Source organism: Felis catus, chromosome B4 (assembly GCF_018350175.1).
Source record: "Felis catus isolate Fca126 chromosome B4, F.catus_Fca126_mat1.0, whole genome shotgun sequence".
Taxonomy (NCBI): Eukaryota; Metazoa; Chordata; class Mammalia; order Carnivora; family Felidae; genus Felis; species Felis catus.
In genome coordinates, this window is record NC_058374.1 from 99,719,127 (window position 1) to 99,738,452 (window position 19,326).

Genomic DNA, 19,326 nt, shown 5'->3' on the forward strand with positions numbered 1-19,326 from the left:
CCATTTTTATCCATAGTTTCTTATTCCTACAAAGCAACCTCACCTACAATTCTCATTCCTAGGTCCACCTATTTGATGACGGTAGTTACAAATATGGACTGGAGAAAGGGTAGGAAAAAATACTGTGTTGGAATACCTTACAAGTATTCAGTGTGCATTCAGTTTCTAAATCTATTTTCACTGGCCAAAACAAATTTTACTGCACAGTAACATTTCCTGATTTTGATTACTTGTACTGTGATTCTGCAAGAATGTCTTCATACTGAGAAGATACAGCATTTGGAGGATGTAAAGGACAGGATGTCTACAAACTCTGTCAAATAGTTTAGGAAAAAATGTGTATACGTGTGCGTAAGAATACGGAGCTATGTAGCAAAATCAATAAATGGTGATGTAAGAATACACAAGAATTCTTTCAACTATATTTTCAGAGTGAGAGTTGCACAATCTATCATGTCTTAGTTTAAACACTACCTTAATGGAAAGGTCATCCTTACTTGGAAGTACTCAACAGGTGGTTTTTAGTGTTTTTAAATCGCTTAAAAGGACTTCTATGGCCCAGTCTTCCATGGCTTGGCCCCTTCTATCTCCATCCATTCTTTCAACACCTTGAATGTGCCCTAGATTGTCCTATTTCAGGACCTTCAGTGTATTTCCTCCAGTACCTTCCCCTGAACTGCTCTGCTCAAAGGCTCCTTGTCTCACTACACAAATGAAATCCCAGCTAAAAGCTGTCACGTTAAGTTTTGAGTCTTCTGGTAGAAACTTTACCACTCCATGAAAAATGTGTAAGAGCCACAATTGCTTAACTTCATTATGAATACCAATACCATTAAACTCTTGATATGAGGTCTGTCAACTTCTGGCACTTCCATTTTTGGTCATTTATCTCCATTTCCTTCTTCTTGGCTTAAGTTTAAAATACACGAAGAACTAAAAACTACTTTTAACAAACATCTTCTCCTGAATTTCAAAATAATAAAACAAGCAGTTAAGAAATCTACAAAAGCTACAAATTCTCAATTTCCAAAATGAAAATTAAGCAACTGGATTAATGACTTATTTCCTGCTGGGAATTTATTATTTCTAAATTGTTATGCTCCATTTCTCATCTATTTTACACTTAGTCAATACCTTAATTTTTTAACGGAAAAACCTAAAAGTACAGAATGTCAAATGGAAGAAACACAAGATACAAAGTGTATTGTATTTTTTTAAATATAATTAATACATCAATTAAAAATTTCTCATGGATAAACACTCATCCTTAAAGTAATTTCACACTCCAAAGATGTTTCCATTTCTCACAAGTCACATAAGTGATCCCTAAATTAGTCCAAGAACTTGGCTTTTCCCAAGTTATATTCTGATACCTGGATTTTTAAACCAGTATACAAAATCACCACTATACATCTATAAGTTAGTTAATTTCACCATTATCATTTACATTTACTTTTCAGCTATGAGACTTAATGCTTTAAGTAGTAAATTACCTAAATTATGAACACATATTTTCAAAACAAAATCCAGTTCACAATTACAAAGTGTGTGTGTGTGTGTGTATATGTATATATACACACACATACAGTGCAGAAGATTAAAACAACTAAAGTAGCTTATGATTTCTCTTTCCTAAGGTTCCTATTAAGAACATATGCTTCTTCTAACCTATCCACTTACTCTATACATTTAAAATTAACATTTGGCTTTAGTCAAAAATATAGACTAAAATTTTTATAAGACTAACCCATAAAAATGGACTCAAATTCTAAACCAAGCCCTGAAATCAAGCATTCAAAGGATATCTGAATATTAGTTTAATATTTCTGCATTGTATAAGGTTTTTAAACAATAATTCAAAGTTTTATTTTTATTTTTAATAATGGAAATGGCCTACAACTCAGATAAACCCACCAATTCATACTGTCTGACAAGCAGCAGCAATAAGAACAGTTAATTCAATTATCGTGGGGGCCTTATCATATACCAATCAGTATCATTAACCTATTCACAGAATAATGAAAATGTTTCTATCAAAGCTAGTATCTCCCCCCTTTCAGGTTTGTTATTAAATGAGCTAAAAAGGAAATAGAGGTAGAATCCCATTTTTCTTAAGTATTACTTTGTAAGCCAGTTCCACACTATTAAGAAATACTAATAACTGCTTCAGTGAACTAGAGAAAAGAATTCTGAAAAATTACATAAATTTAACTTTCAGACATCCATGTTAACCTAAAAAACTGATTTATGAAACTGTCGTTTACTTACCATATTTTGAATGACCATAAAATGACAAAAAATTTTTTTGAAGTATTATATATATAATAAGATTTTGCCATTTCTAGACAGGAAAAATAGAACTTCTTGGTAATCAGTGCCTGAGCCAGGGGAAACTATAAACTGAAACTGTAAGGACAAAATTCAAAGTGTCTCAAAAATGTCTGTAGTTAACTAAGGGTAAAAATCTTTCTAGTCGTCCAATAACAAACTCCATTTAGCAAGGCTTGGGAGGTTGCTCTTGAAATAAACAAATTCACAGGTCATCCTGGCCTAAGCACAGAATAGCATACTCTAAACATCTCTACTCTTCCAAAAAAAGTATATATAAATATATTCATATTTTTAAAAACCACCCAAAATATCACCAGTACATTTTATAAAATTAAATGCAAATTTTATTAAGGATTTCAAATTACATATTTCAAATTTCTAGAATGGAATAGAACCATTTTGGAACTGGAGAGATGGCATAGATGAACACTGATACCCCTTGCAATGCCAACTTTAATGAGAAAACAATTCCTCTGCAAACCACATCCCCTTTATATAACAAGATGAAATCATATCTGCCCCTTCACTTTGGCAATAGCTATTACCTACAGGAGTGAAAGAAAAAAAAAAATAGTGGTTTTGCTACTTAAGTTCATTAAAAATGGGATTCTATCTTTAGATTAAAATTGGCTGAGTTCAGAAAAGGCTGTGATCAGATGAGCTATGGGTACAAAAAAAAATTCAGCAAGGAATGTCTAATTAAAGCAACCAAAAGCATTTTGAAAATAAAGAGGAAAAACACAGGATGTTTTCATGGCATTTTTTTCTCCTACAAACTATTGCAACTGGTTAAGGATTTCCAGTAGTTAATTAAATTCTCAGGAGAGGAATGAATAGTATTATACAAATAACAAAATGTATTCACATTCTAAGATCTTAATACTAGATTTTCAAAAAGGAAGCTCTGTCACCTCTAAAAACAAACTCAATATAGTTTTATTAAGAGCAGGAACTCTAGGCCATCCTCTAGTCATAATCCATTTAATCCACCCTCACTGTCAAAGCTTTTAGGCTTGTCACAAAAAATTAACAGTAATTAGCCTGAGGTATTTTAAATGTGGCTCTGTAAGTCTCAAATTTAATGGCATTTTCCTCCCTAAAAATGGTCTTCTTTCTACTTCAGTCCCATGATCTCTGTAGTATTTCACAATATGGTCATAAACTAAAATACCTAAAAGCAATCGTTGGACCTTTTGAAAGAGTTGTTCATCCATCCACTTATATTAAGACAGGAGCCACACAAAGATCTAGAAGAGTGTTTGTTGCCTGACCAGATCCAGAATAGAGGTACTTAAACCTTTGTTTTCCAGTTGAATTATCAAACCCTGGTATGAATAAAACATGAATATTATACTTGTGGTACAAATAGGTTCATATTTTTGAGCTTTTAATGAGATTGAGAAACATTTCATAAAACTTAACTTAATATGCCTTAACATATCTGTGAGGTAGTTAGGTAAACAGTACTACCCATTTTAATACACAGTAAACAGAAGCATGGGTAAATGACATACTCATACTTTAAGCAGTAAGAATTGGAATTAACTATAGAGGCGTGGGGCCTTCTCTCTAGTTCTAACCAAATGAAATAAAATTTTAATCTTTTAATCTTTTTCTTTAAAAAAACATTACATCATTTAAGATTTTCTCTTTCTTTTCTATCCTCTCATATTAGCAGATGTAGTACCTCTCCCAAAGTTGACACTCTCTTCTTCCATAATATGGTAAGCTGGGTACAATGCTTATTAATTCAAGCTAGGCCTCTGTTTCTACCTGAATTAGTACAAAATTAAGACATTATCTTGTGAGAACTAAAATTATATGACATTTTTATTTTAGGCTGCAAAAACAAAAACAAGCAAACAAACAAATAACAACAAAAAAACTTGAAATAGGCTTGTCAAATGATGTAAATTCATCCTTTCCAGGGAAGCGGAAGGTAGACCCTACCATAAAGAAAAGATGCTGAGTTAATGGAGGTTAAATTTAAAAGTACAGTTAAAATAATGAGGCTTAACTTTTGAAAATAGGTTTTATTCACCTCCCTATAGTAACCAATAACCACACTATGAGTTAGGTTTCTTTACTGTGGTTTCCTTACTAGGTATCTCTAGCTATGTCACCTAGAATACAAAATCCATTAATAATCTAAGTTATCAGTTGTGGTCTTACTGGAAATTCTTAACCATATTTGTCTTGACAAGTTCTGTTTTTTGTTTTTTAAATGATGAATTGTCTTAGTCTAAGTCACTGCATTTCTGCAACAAAGTAATGAAAGGCACAGCTAGTGCAAGCAAACTTAAACCCAATTCAATTACCAGCTGAAAAAATATTTTGGTTCTTCAGGGAAAAAAAATAAGCGAATCAAAAAAACTGTTCTTTTAACAGGGCTGTTCACTTTGATAGCTATAATCTAAATTCTTTGTTACATGATAAAAATTACTCCAGAAGAACCAAACCATGTAGTGATGAATGAACATGCATGAAAGAATTTATGCAATCGATAGAGCTGGCAGAAAAACTACAGTTAAAATGCTAAGTAGAACAAACTGGTCTTTAAAATTATCAGTTCCTTTCCTTTAAAAAAAAGTACTGAGTCTACCAAGAAAATACAAAAACATAAGGCTGTAAGAAAATAATAGTTGTGTTTAGGCTATTACAGTGCAGGTTATCCTCAAGGCCACATACATCCTGCTTCACTGCTGCTTGCACTCTGCTGGGTTTTGATCCTTCTGTTAAAGGAAAACAACAAGTCAATCTATCTTTTTCTACCTGCTTCAGTTAATTTTCAACAGTAATTAAACTATCTTAATTATATTATCTCACTATGCTACCAAAATTTGTGCCAAATTAAAGAAATAGTATATAGCAATGATGGAAAGTTATTTATTCAAATATCAGCAAGTCACACAAATGCTAAAATAAAGCCCAAATTTTACATTGTAGAATGAATTCCATAAAATAAAACACACTAAGCCATAATCTTAAAAAATAAAATAACCAAGCAATTTATGTTAGTCATATTATCAGTATTTTCCTTCTTATAGATCAATTATTGTTAAATCCTAATTCCATTAATATTAACTTTCAAGAGTAATTCATACCTATTAGAGTATTTAAGATTATTTTTAACTACCCCCTCTCTTACCTGCTCACTAAAATATCTTCTGGATATTTTACAGAATTTAGCAAATGAACGAACACATTTAACAGAAACCTTAAGTTTCAAATGAATCCTGATAAGGTACTTTGTATTTTGGGGGAGACAATGGGCTTTACTAGCCCTGATATGACAAATTCTCAATAACAGATTGGGACTCTCAGAAAAAAGGTGGTTGGGAGAATCTAACACAGTATTGCTTCCCTATTCCCAAGCACTTTTGCATTCAGGTTACTTAAAAACTGACCTTTGTTTATAACCTATCCTTTGGAGGAAAAACAACCTAAGAACACTAATAAGTAATTTTAAATGCTTGAAAATTGTGAAGAAGAAAAAAAAAAAAGCCCAACATAAAGTGCATTAGAAGTAGAATCTTAGGGTTTATTTAGCCTGAAACTATGAAAAATACAAAGTCAGAACCAAAAATAAAAGTTTCTTAGGAAAGGTACACTGGCATATCATGTACTATTGAAATACCAGTGAAGATTAAAAAAAAATGGTAGGTATGTATGTATGTATGTATGTATATATATATATCTCCAGTCAATAAGACTTACAAAATAAACTTCATATTAAGAAACATCAACTCTTATGTAACTTGCCTTAAATTTAATAGAAAGCAGCACTAATTTTGCTCACCTTTGAGTCATAGTCTGGATCATTTTCCTCATCTCCTTCTTCTTCCCCTTCCTATATTAAAGTTCAAAATGCATCCATGAAGTAGGTACACAGTAGGAAGAAATGGCTCATAATGTATGGAGAAATTTTAATACAAGTTACTCTATAGGTCAAAAGATTTTCATGATTACAGAGTTTGGTGACAATGCAATTTAATTTGAAAGCTTCTAATATGAAAAATTTCCCAACACAACTTGAGACATCCAGAGAGCTTTTATTGAAAAGATTTACTGCAGCCAACGTTGAAAAAGTTTACTGCAGCTTTTGACTTCTTCAAAGAGCTGATAACCCTGCAGCAGAACAGAATTATTTGAAATAAAAAAAATGTTCTGAGTTTTGCAATTTATTTATTGAAACCTTATACATACATTGTTTGGCTGTAGAATTCTAAAACCGTATTTTTTTCCAAAAAGTTTTTATCCCGTATCACAGAATAATGATTATAGCAAAGGAATACATAAGTCACTCAATTTGCTTCTCAATGTGTTAAACAGAATTATTTGCTCATTTGGTAAACATTACCTCATCCGCTTCTTCACCTTCTTCATCATACTAAAAAGGGAAAAAAGGATGAAGTGTGAATGTAGCTAACAAACATTTGAGAGTAGCATTACTTACAGCCATCACTGTCTCCACTAAGATCTAAAAAGAGGAAAATACTTTCCCTAAGGTGACTAATTACAAATTACATAGCTGTAGGAATCAGTTCAGTGCCATGATCTAAATCTGACGATCTAAAAAATTAAAGAACACAGTACAATCGTGGGTGTGGTCAGACAACTATTACTATAAATATTACCTGCCTGTACTTATGTGAACACATTGCACAAAAAGGACCTAAAGCCTACTGGAATGATTGTCATTTAGCAATAAAGATATCCAAAATATTTGAGGGGAGCCTAATTTTACCTTAATTGTTGTTTAATACTCCTTTGGATAAAAATTCTATGTTTCCTAATATTTTTATGTTAAGTAATAAAAAACATCTTAGGCATGTTTTTTGTTTGGTCAAAGACAAGGGCATTATAGACCTCCGACAACGACCAAACACAATAAAGTTTTACTAATTCGGAAAAGTCTGAGATCCTAGGAGGACATATTTAAAGCAATTCAGGAAAGTTATCTAGAGGACATCAGTAATTAGCCTTTGAATTATTCTGTCTTTTAAAAAATCACAACTATTCATTAAACCTCTCATCAATTGTGACAATCACACCCTCACCAAATTATTTCACTGCAGGATTCAGATTCACTCACATCATCATCATCGTCTTCAATAGCTTCTCCAGTAAAGTATAACACTGATCTTGGGATTATACGCTCACGTAAAAAGTGACCAATTTCAAAGTCTGCAGCAAGGATAGCTTCAGCATCATCATCCTTTAAAAACAAAACAAAAAACAAGCACAAAATTTAATAACTGCTATTTAATTAGGCACATGCAAGACTCTTGAGTTTAAATCCTACGAAGCAACACTCAACTTCACTTTTCGTCATTTTAAAATTAGATTCTGTGTGTGATTCAGTAGTCATCTACATATACCTTAGGTCTACAGATTTTTAATAAAAAGAAAGGTAAGCAATGCAGTGTACATACTCAGAGAAATTTGGGAAATAAAAATTAGAATTGGTTATTGTTTAGTTTTTTTCTGGCTTAAAATTAAAATATAAAAGCAACTTTGTTATGGGACTGTAATTTTCCTTTTAAAATATTAATTACTGAAAACACCCAACGGAATAATACTAAGATACTAAGAATCTAAGGATTTATAACATTAGGTGTATGACACATAATGAAACAACATGGAGAATCACTACACACTTCCTAAAAGTAGTACCCTAACAGGTATATAATGCCAAATGAGAAAGAATCCTACTTAATAAATACAAAGTCAATCCAGGATTTCTATTTAATGACAAAGCACAACACAAAATTGGTGCTGACATTCTTCAAAATTAAAATAATTCCATTAAAGTTCTACGATACCAAACAATGAGTAAACATTCCATGAATGTTCATTTTGATTCATCAACATAATCCACTATAATGAACATCCAAAAACACACAAAAGGGCCAGTGGACTTTGAAGTAAAGACTTCTAATCACAGGTGGTAGTCTATATGTAACTACTCAAGATTGTTTTGTTACCATCAATATTTGGAAATAGAAATTAAAAAAAAAAAAATCACTTGAACACAAACTCCAACCCATTTGCTGACATGAAAATAGCATGAAACTCGGGGCGCCTGGGTGGCGCAGTCGGTTAAGCGTCCGACTTCAGCCAGGTCACGATCTCGCGGTCCGTGAGTTCGAGCCCCGCGTCAGGCTCTGGGCTGATGGCTCGGAGCCTGGAGCCTGTTTCCGATTCTGTGTCTCCCTCTCTCTCTGACCCTCCCCCGTTCATGCTCTGTCTCTCTCTGTCCCAAAATAAAAAAAAAAAAAAAAAAAAAAAGAAAATAGCATGAAACTATCTCAATGCTCACAGGTAGGTCTTTCAACCTAAAATTCGGGTGCTGCTTTATAGCCCCCTTTTTTGTCCTATAAAAGGTATTTTGAGCCAAGCCACTTACTACTCTTTTCAGGCAGAAATACTTGCTTTTTAACATCTGGTCCAAACCTTGGCTAAAACCATTCTAATTCGAAAGTATTCAAAATAAAACATACTTTCTAATTCCATATGTATGAAACTATTTAAACTGAGTTAATTTAAGTTCAAAGATCTGGCCAACAGAAGAGCAAATTCACAACATACTTAGCCTACCCTGCCTGTATAGACCTCTCAGAGGTTGTTCCTCTTTCTAGGCCATACACAGGCACAATCACAGCTCTTGGCATATGGTCACATAATACATGGCCACAGTAAGAAACCATATTTCCACTGGAATAACACAGAGTTCTGACCAGAATGGCTAGGAGTTTAGTAAACAGTACAAATGGTTTAATACCTTCTAGTTTCAATAAGAAAACTACAATCTTAACAACTTGAATCCCCTACACAATATTTGCAAGTCTCAAAAGAAAAGAAAGCCTTCAGCCTTTCCATTTTTCAGTGGAAGCACTATAAGCATTTTGAATGAAATAAGTTCAGATGCATAATGGTCTTTTCCATGCACTGCAAGCCTCAGAACAAAATTCAAGTAGCAACTATCCAACTCCCCAGGTTTGAGAACCAATTCTCTAATTTCACATGTAATTAACAATTCAATAAATAAATAACAATTTAACTTACCAGGTCTCCACTCTCGGGAACTGCAAAATTGAGAAAAGAAATTCAAGTGAGTAAGAAATTAAAGAAAGCTTGTAATAAAACAACCATCAATACCCAAACTAAAACACTGTTTACCTTCAGGAGGGGCAAAAAAATTAAAGAAAGAGTCGTTGGAAACTGTTTTGGTCACAGTACGAACTGTCCCACGTCCCTTGTGTTTCTGCTTCTTCTTAATGGTTTTCAAAGTGACATTCTTTCCTTTTTTCCAATCTATCTGGCACCTTGCAAAACAAAGGAGAAAAAAAAATCTATCACAATTAACATATTACATTTAATTGATAGAAGAGCTATGATTTATCTAATTAAATATTATATTTAATTACAAATTTTAGAGGGGAAAAATTGGCTCAAATGTTTTTAGTAGCATATAAAGAGAAAATTTTATTTCAACAAATTTTTTCAAGAAGATATTGACAATTAGCACAAATTCACAGTACAATAAATTTAAACATGCACTCCTTTGGACAACTATCTGCAATACCGAAAGCCAAGGAGAATTCTAGGAAAATAGGTAAGCTCTTCCCAGAAAACATTTTACTGAAATGTTTAGTGATAAACTATGTATGTCTCTATGTATCACACACACACTAGGAAATACCAAGCATCACAAATTCTAAGTAAAATAAAGAGATAAATTCTGTGAAAGTAGTAAAATTAAACTCACCCTGTACAACCCATAATTTCTGGTCCATCAAAAGAAAAGGGATCAGAGTCATCTGGTTCTGACCTCATCCTGTATGTCTTTGTCAACACTTCATTTGTGAAATATTCATTGGGTTCAAAGTGAAATTCTAAGACAAAACTCTTAAAAAAAATAAAAAAATAAAAACTAATGAAATTCCTACATCATAAAGATCAGTGCTTTAGTAAATAAAACTTAATCTGTTGATTTGTATAAACATATAAACTTCTAGGTGATAATACTTTTCCCACACTGGGAAAGGGTCAGATAAACCCCAAATTCTGTTTAAAAAGCAAAACAAGGTACAAAATAAAACTGGATAAAACCTAGTTCAGCTTATAACTTCTATTTAGTAACATGTTTACAAAACAGGTTAAAACAGCTGAATAAACTGACCAAATACTCCCTCCTTCCATCCCCACGAAGAGGACTTTAAATCTTACTCTAACCTCAATTTGACAGATGAAAAAGCTCAACTGGACCACACACAATAAAAGAATCTATAGCCTGTAGTAGCTCTGCCCATACTTCACATAATCCTGTTGGTTTTGGGGGAAGTGAGGGCCCTTTAACATCTTCTGTTTTATGTGATAATTCTCAGACACATGCCATTTATCTTCATTCATTTATTATTTGAGAGAGAGAGAGAGAGAGAGAGAGAGAGAGAGAGAGAGAGAGAGAGAGAGAAAGAAACCGTGCACATGAGACCAAGTGGAAAAGAGAAGCAGGGGCGGGGGGAGGGAGAGAGAGAAAGAGAGAAAGAGAGACAGAAGAGAAGGAGAATGGGGTAGAGGGGGAGATAGAAATAATCCCAAACAGGATCCATGCTCAGCTCAGAGCCCAACGTAGCGCTCAATCCTACAACCCTGGGATCATGACCTGAGCCAAAATCGAGAGTCAGATGCTCAACTAACTGAACCACCCAGATGTCCCCCAGACACATGCCTTTTAATGTGAAGTATTTTTTTAAATTCTGTTACCTTGCTATTATTTTTTACCTACTTTTAATCTAGTATCAAAGATTTACGAGATTTCAACAATAGTTTTGTGATCAGAGGGAGGAAAAGAAATAAACGCTGCATTTCAATTATCAACATCCAAACATTTATTTCCTACCAACAATTAAGAGTACCAAGTATAAGTTTTAACTTCTTTCTCACCCCCATCTCTAAGCTTTGAGTACCACCTCTTTTCAGAAACTTCCATATATCTACCTATAAACATCTAATGTTACAAGACTGAAACTATTTCAAAGTTCTTTTACCATGGGCTGGCCAGCATCTGAGAACTTCACTTTAATATCTTTTAAGTGCTTCAGAATAGGTTCATCATGTTCCTGCAAATTAGGAAAATATTAAAATGAATATCTAACATGGCATTTTAGGATTAGTGTTGTTACTGGACAAAAACACTTAGCTAACTAAGACATTTATAGGGAGGTTTTACATAACAATTGTGAACCATAAGACCTACTCTCCAGATTATGGCTTATACTAAAGCTAGTTTACTTACAAGCTCTACTTATTTCTACTGCCATTGGTAGAAAAAAAGTGACTCGACAGAAAACTACACCATCATCATCATCATCATCATCATCATCATCATCAGACTGAATAGGCTAAAGAATACAAAACCAAGTCTTAGGCATGTTTGCTTTAAAAACGCTTCCTTTTCCAGCAGCTTCTTTTTCCTTTCATTCTGCTGGGTCCTTTTCTACTTCGTCAAAGTAGAAATGAAGTAGTCATTGTTCCAAGATTTCTTTTTCTTGACATTAACTTCCAACAATCACACTACATGGCAACAAATACTACCACGCAGGTGGTAGTGGCTCAAGAAATGCTTCTGATTAAGACAGGGAAAGTTTCCCAGAGAAGGAGACATTTAGGTTGGTTTCCCAGAAAAAGTGACAACTGTAAGAGTTAAAGATCTGTATTCTTTTAAAATGCAAGTGTTCCTTGGAATATTTGTTTCAGACTGAGAAAGTCATTTTGGGTAAGACAAATGGAATTTTAAGTCTCCTCCTTCCTATCTCCAATACCAAGCACCTAAACACAGAAGGCACAAGACTGTAACAAAACATTGCTCAATGATAAACAATTGTCAAAGGGACCATTTCATTATCTAATTTTTGAAAATGAATTAAAATTTATTTGATTACATTCATCAAAGACACATTTCCCTTCTACAGATAACACAGGTTTCAGAAGACCACAACCATTCCATAAAGGTCAATAACGGAGAGACTAGTGTCATCACAGCCATTTACACTTCAAAAGTAAACTGGTGTTATCATAAATAAAATTACCTGAACCATATCACTGAGCAAGTCAACATTCTTAAAAACGGTCAACCAGAATTCAGGAATTCCCTTGGGGTCTTCTTTTTCTTCATCTTTTTTCTCATCTTCAATCTTGGCTTTTTCTTTCAGCTCCTCCTTGATAAATGACAGCATACATTACTGAATACCTAGATCAGACCTCTGATAAAATATTACCCATCCCCTTAACTTACATCCAGTGGTGAAGTACAGAAACCAAAATATCTTCAATCACCAACTGTAACTTTCAATCAAATTATAAGTTCTGGTCCAATTGTATAAACACTGCTGTTTACCATACCAAACCTTACTTCTATAAATATTGCTAATTACCATACTCCTCCAAAAAAGAGAACCACTAGGAGAGAACCTTATTATAAACCATAGGGAAATAGTTTTAGAGAAAAAAATTTTAAAGCTTCAGGGGATAAGTAAATAAATAAATACCTTACCCAATGCCTCACCCCTTGGTGTTCTTGACCAAAACACTATATTTGCTTTATCAACCAACATTAAAACAGCAATGTTGGAGAAACAGGGTCATGTAACAGAACACTGCATTTGTGTCACAACCCTGCCATTTATTAGCTGTAGGCAGGTCACTTAGAAGCTTCCATTTCAGGGGTGCCTGGGAGGTTCCTCTTGATTTCAGCTCAGGTCATGATCTCACGGTCATGGGATAAGCCCTGTGTGGAGCCTGCTTGGGAATTCTCTCTCTCTCCCCCCCCTTCCCCTCCCCGCACATGCGTGCACACGCTCTCTCTCAAAACAAACATATAAACTTAAAAAAAAAAAAAAAAAGCCTCCACTTCATCACTTGAAAAGAACAATCCTTTGCATGTCATCATGAAGTTCAAAGGAAAATTTTATATGAATCTATAAAACTTAAATACTATAAAAATGTAAGGGAAAAATGAATTTTGTATCCAGATGAATTTGGGTACAGATGGTGCCGGGTCTAACAGTGGCTCATCTGCAGTCACTATCCATCTTACAATAAAATACTTTCAAGGGATAAAAACACAAAGTTGGTACCAACCGAAATTTCATCCTCCTCATCTGGTTTCCATTCACATTCCTCTTCTGTAGGTTCATAAATTGCATTAATGATCTCAAATCGCTAAAATGATTTAAAAAGAAAAGCTTACATAAAAACACTGATATCCAAGGCAGAAACTAGCTGTTTCTTGTTAAAGATGCTTATAGTTTTAATGAATGCATACCACAACCTGAATTGCTATAACTGATTTCCCAAATACCTCTTAATAACCATCTGGCTGAGAGGCCTAAAGACTTAACCACCTGCAAGTTTGTTTATATTTCCAGAGCTTTATTATAATGTCATATTTCAGATAAATAATAGAAAGCATTACCTTATCAAATAGAGGCTGATAGAGAACAGCATACTTTCTTTCAAGATCATGAACTTCCTCATAGAATTTGGCTTCTATCTGTGCACATTTAACTTGAAGGTTTTTGAGAGCATTCACTCGTCTCTTAACTACCCTAGGCAAGCTGAAAGGTTGGAATGCACCAGTTACACAGCATCATAGTAAAATACAAGTCATACTTCTATCATATTGAAAATAAAGCATAAAAGTCAGTGAATGATAGTTTCCTATTTGAAGCAAAAGGTATACTCAAAGTAACTAAAATAAATACATGGACTTCTTGACTGAAATATTTCAAAAACGAACATTTAAATAGATACAGTAAGTTGATAAGAGAATGTAAATCGTATCAACCCTAAATCTTTCATTATAATCAAGTTCAGCAGTAGACTTGTCAATGCTGGCATCTACGCTGTAAAACAGACTATTTTTTAAGTTCAAAAGTCATGGGCTGATCATCTTAACTCTGAGAATAATGACAGTAACCTTGATTTTAAAAAGAAAAAAAAAGTATGTGTATCTCACCCATACCAGCTATTTTTAGGGAAAAGGAGAACATATGTATATTAGAAAAAAGGATGGTATCCTACACTATTATTTCTTATTTTAGTCTCTGTATTTAATTTGGAACTTGAAATTTTATTAAAAATATGACTGTTATGTTCCATGAAGGGACTTTTAGTAAGATACAATTCATATATCATACAATTTACTATGGGGTGGGTATAAGCCTCCCAAAGTATGATTAAACTTAGGGATCCCCTACCACCCAAAACATTTCACTCAAAATTTATCTAACTTCAGGGAATCTGTACAAAAGATCCAGAATCCAGATTAGAATTTCCTGCCATAGGCAGATTGTTGTAACTCAAACAATTCTCTTACTTAACCACTATTTTAGTTATGATAATCAGAAGTAGAAAACAAATTATCTACAGATACCATTTTTTTATTTCTTACAATTAAAAGTAAAAAGCTTAATGTTTAGTCAAGGTAGTGAAATAGCATGGTGTGCTGCCCACCCCCACAGCCTATCTTAAAGAAATAAAAAATTAAAAAAAAAAATTCAACCCTAGAAACTTTAGAACTAAGAAGGAAACAACTATTTCAGGCACTTGCACACACACACACCATGGGCAACTTCTGAGATTAACAACTGCACAGGGTGAACTGCAACCTAGAAAAAGGAGGAAATGGCCAGAATGGGTAGCAGTGAGGACAGGCTAGAAGAAAGCTTTTTAAATTCTGCACTTTCCTTACAACAGTCAGTGCCTGTCCCCTTCACCCTTCACAGAGCCCAGTGCCAACATTTTTAGGAGCTGATAAAAGCTGGACTGGCTGAAAGCTTACAAGCACTCATTCCTCCACCCCTCCACTCCAGGTACTCTTTCCAAAGCAGCCAAAAACAATTGCCTAGAATTGACAGCCAACTTTTGAGTCTAAGTTAACTGGAGCTGTCCTTAGGTTCATCCCATCCCCTCACCTCAAACTCCATGGGACTACCACAAACCAAAGCTTGATCTTTAATAATGATTACCGAGGAGTAACTGTTATCAGCCAACGAGCCTAAGCTCTAAGTCCAAATAACTAAACACTTGAGGAGTACAATCTCTAATGAAAGAATGAAATTTATCATCTGAAGCCGTATTATTAGACAGAACAATGTAAATGTATTTAAGGAAATGAGGGAAGAAACAAGACCAAGAAATCTAAAAGTGGAAATATTAAGTATGAAAAATATAGTAGCTAAATTATATAACCAACAAATAGGATAAACTGGATAGGTTCAAGTGAAAGAAGTCCAGTAAAGTTGAAAAGGTCTTCAGAAGGCAGCAGGAAAGACATACAGTTATGATTTGGACGACAAAAGTAACAACAGCTAAAAGACAGAAGGGAGGTGGATAGCTCAAGAAATGAATAATAAATTTCTCAGAATCAAAGTAATATGGAACTCCTCACTCTCACCCCTAAACAGGTTAATGAAATTTATGAAGATCAAAGACCAAAGAAAATTCTAAATGTATTCAATGAAAAAGCAAATAACATATGAAGAAAAAGGAATCAGACCGACATCAGGCTTCCAAAGAAAACACCATATACAAGAAATGCATTTTTAAGATATTTAAGAATTCTGAACTTACAATTTTATAAACCAAACTATTATTCAGATATAAAACAAAATAAAAACTTTTTATGAGGCTTATCAGGCTTCAGGAAATATTGCCACAGATACTTGTTACATTCATTAAAAGTAATTTTTGAAAAAGTTAAAAAACAACAACTCGGGAACACTATATAAGATATGGGCAGCCAAATATCTTGGTAAATTTTACTGATGTTTTGATGAACAAAAAGAGGACTAGAAGATGTATATTTATAAACAATACAGACATTGGTAAATTTAAGAAATCAATAGGGGTATTAGGTTTTGAGCCTCTTTACCATAATGACAAAAAGTAGAATGCAGTAACTTTGAAGCCAGCAGAAGACAACCAGAATTATTTAATGGAAAGCAGAAAAGGAGGAAAAAAGAAAGTACGATAAATTATAAAATAAAATAACAGCAATTAAGTCCAAAAACAATACCACCTTCAAGAAATGCAAAGAGTTTGAAACCACTAATAACGAAGCGAGCAAACTTTCTTACTAGAGATAAGATACAAGGATGGAAAAAGACATGCCAGGCAAAGGAAGGAAGGAAGGAAGGAAGGAAGGGAAAGAAAGCAAGCTGGAATAGCTATCTTAATATCAGACAAAACTGAATTCATAACAACAACAACAACAACAAAAATAACACAAAATACAAAAGAGGACATTTTAGTCTTGTAAACTAGAACATAAGGACAAGACGTATACGTCACAAACATATAGCTAATAATACAGCTTCAAAATATACTAATCCACAACCAATAGAGATTAAATAGAAAATTTTAACACATCCTTCCCAGAAACTGTTAGTTCAGGCAGATAATCAATAAGCAGAAATAAAGAGAACTTGAACAACACAATTAATAAATTTGCACTACTAATTCCAGCATATAGATCTTCACTCTACATTCATAGAACATTTATTAAAACAAAGTATTAAGACCATAAAAGATAGATTTAAAAAAATCAATTCAAGCATTCAATTCAAGAAACTGGAAAGAGGAAAAGAGCAAATTCAAATAAGAAGGGTTCTCAAACCCCAAGGCCAAAGTCCATTTTTAGAAGAGTTTTACCAACTGTTCAACGAACAGTTAATTCCTATCTTATTCAAATTGCTTTGAAAACAGGGAAAAAAGTAAAAGCAGCTGTGTCTATTTCATTAAGCAATCGAAATCTTCACTCTAAAACCAGGGCTTGGAATTACCATCCCATTGAAAGTTTCTGTATTGTACATACATACATATGTACATACACACACAAGTTCAATTCACTAATGAATAACGACCTTACATAAAATTATTAAACTAAACTCAACAGTGTAGGTTTATTCCAAGAAAGTAAGGTGAGTTCAGTATCTGAATTATATTTCCAAACTGTATTTAATATGACTTAATAGATTCAAAGAAAAAGTCAAAAGACCATCTGAATACAGAAAAAAAGGTCACAAAAAATCCTACGTAGACACCAAATGTAATGGAGAGATTTTATATCCATTCCAGACTGGAAATAAGACAAAGATGCTCATGTTTAATGCTAACATTTAACACAGTACTGCAAGTCCTGGCCAATCCTGTAATGAAAGAAAAATAAACATGGTGTGACATAACACAAAAGATTAGAGCTAAAACTGCCATTACTTGCAGACAGGATCTTTTTCCTATGGGAGGAGAACAAAGAACAAAGAACAAATTACTACCAAAGTGTAGCAAGATTTCTGGATACAAGATCAACAGCAAATAAATAAAAATAAATCAATAGCACTCTTCTTGACATCAACAGCTAACATGGAGATACAATAAAAGATACTATATTCACAAAAGCAACACAACTAAAGTACACAGGAATTAACCAAGAATAGACTTTGAAAAAACAATTTAGAGTAAGAGAATATGATCTCAATAAATACAAAGATGTGGATGAGACAACGTAACATTAAAAGGATAATTCCCTACCATGTTAATATGTACACTCAATGTAACTCTTATCAAAAATTTTAGTGTGTTGAGAGGGGCTGTTTTCTGTTGTTTTATGAAAATCCCTAGACACTTACTAGCAACCATATGTGGGATGAAGGTCTACATACTGTTAAGCCAATCTTAAGAGTGTGTTCCATAGGGAATGAGGGGGAGGGGAAAGGGTAGAAGAAGATATTACAGGGAGAAAGATTAAATCATCACCCTGCTAGATATTAAAACATACTAAAAAGCCATATTAATTAAAACCGGTATTAATTAAAACAGAAGAGTGCTGTTCAAAGACAAACACAGATGTTTATAAGAAACTGGTATGTAATAAAGGTGGTATCACAAATAAATGGGCGAAAAATCAACTGTTCATGGTGAAGTGTGATAAAAACAAGCTCATCAAAACAAAACAAAAAAAACAAAAAACCTGAATGCCTAGCTAAATACAAAGGTGAACTCTAGAGGGATTATTAAAGACCTAAAGATGAAAGGCAAAACTAGTCAATAGGAACTACAGAAGGAACTAGGAAGGACTTGTTAAAACTTGAAAAGAATGAGCCACAGGTCAAAACCTTAAAATATAAAAATTAAGGATTTCTGTTTAATGGAGAATGCTAAGGATAAAGTTAATAGAAATGACACCAAAGATTTACAAGTCTAAAACTGATGACAGATTAACACCTAGAATACACAGAAACTCCTGGAAAAGACAGTAAACCCCAATAGGAAAATGGACAGAGGGAACAACAAATGAGCAACCTAAAAAGCTCACAATCATGAAAAAAAGCTCAAAACTCAGTAGACAACAGAAAATACAAACAAAACAAAATATGCCCGTACCTCTTCGATTGGTAAAAAACAAAACACCCATAAAGGTGAATGATACCAACTGCTGACAGGGACACAAAGATAGAGCAACCTTCAATGCACTGGCTCTAGAAAGCAAGCTAGAAGTATTTAAAGTTTGCATACCTCATATAACAATCCCTATGAGGTTAAGTACATAACCCAAAATAATTCTTACACAGTTCTTTAGGAGGGCATGCACAAAGATGACCATTACAATGGAATTTGTGTTGATGGAGCTTGGAGGCAATCTAGATATCCATCAAAGAATAAGCGTATAATAGAACATGGTGGACACAAATCACCGCAAGTGACAACATTTAGAAGCTAGAAACTACTGATTAGAGATTACATACAGAAAGCAATGTGGATGGATCCTAAAACCATAAAGCCAAGTATAAAAAAACAATTATGAGCAAAATAAGATATATGTGCTATTGTTAATGATTTATAGGACCAGTGAAATAAATAAGAAATCATTATTTCTTGTAATCCTGTGCACTTCTAGCAAACCTCCAAACAAATCTCAGAAATGGTTAA

The 19,326-nt window shown here is 33.5% G+C and overlaps 1 protein-coding gene across 5 annotated transcripts in view; it reads right to left on the reverse strand.

The window, feature by feature from the left end:
- Positions 1-2,657: 2,657 nt before the first annotated feature.
- The window catches only part of NAP1L1 (nucleosome assembly protein 1 like 1), a 33,580-nt gene continuing 16,911 nt past the window's right edge, over positions 2,658-19,326 (reverse strand). For 2 of the 5 annotated variants that reach the window (XM_006933900.4, XM_003989056.5), the window contains 12 exons: positions 13,811-13,952; positions 13,477-13,557; positions 12,426-12,554; positions 11,385-11,456; positions 10,103-10,242; positions 9,514-9,659; positions 9,400-9,419; positions 7,427-7,549; positions 6,692-6,721; positions 6,131-6,181; positions 4,992-5,063; positions 2,658-4,277 (listed from right to left, as the gene is read on the reverse strand). In XM_006933900.4, the coding sequence (XP_006933962.1) occupies positions 5,028-5,063; positions 6,131-6,181; positions 6,692-6,721; positions 7,427-7,549; positions 9,400-9,419; positions 9,514-9,659; positions 10,103-10,242; positions 11,385-11,456; positions 12,426-12,554; positions 13,477-13,557; positions 13,811-13,952 (970 nt within the window). In that variant the 3' untranslated portion in view covers positions 2,658-4,277; positions 4,992-5,027. Of the gene's footprint in view, positions 4,278-4,991; positions 5,064-6,130; positions 6,182-6,363; positions 6,460-6,691; positions 6,722-7,426; positions 7,550-9,399; positions 9,420-9,513; positions 9,660-10,102; positions 10,243-11,384; positions 11,457-12,425; positions 12,555-13,476; positions 13,558-13,810; positions 13,953-19,326 lie in introns of those variants that run through there. The other 3 variants (XM_006933899.4, XM_006933898.4, XM_011284132.3) reach the window with 3 other exon arrangements.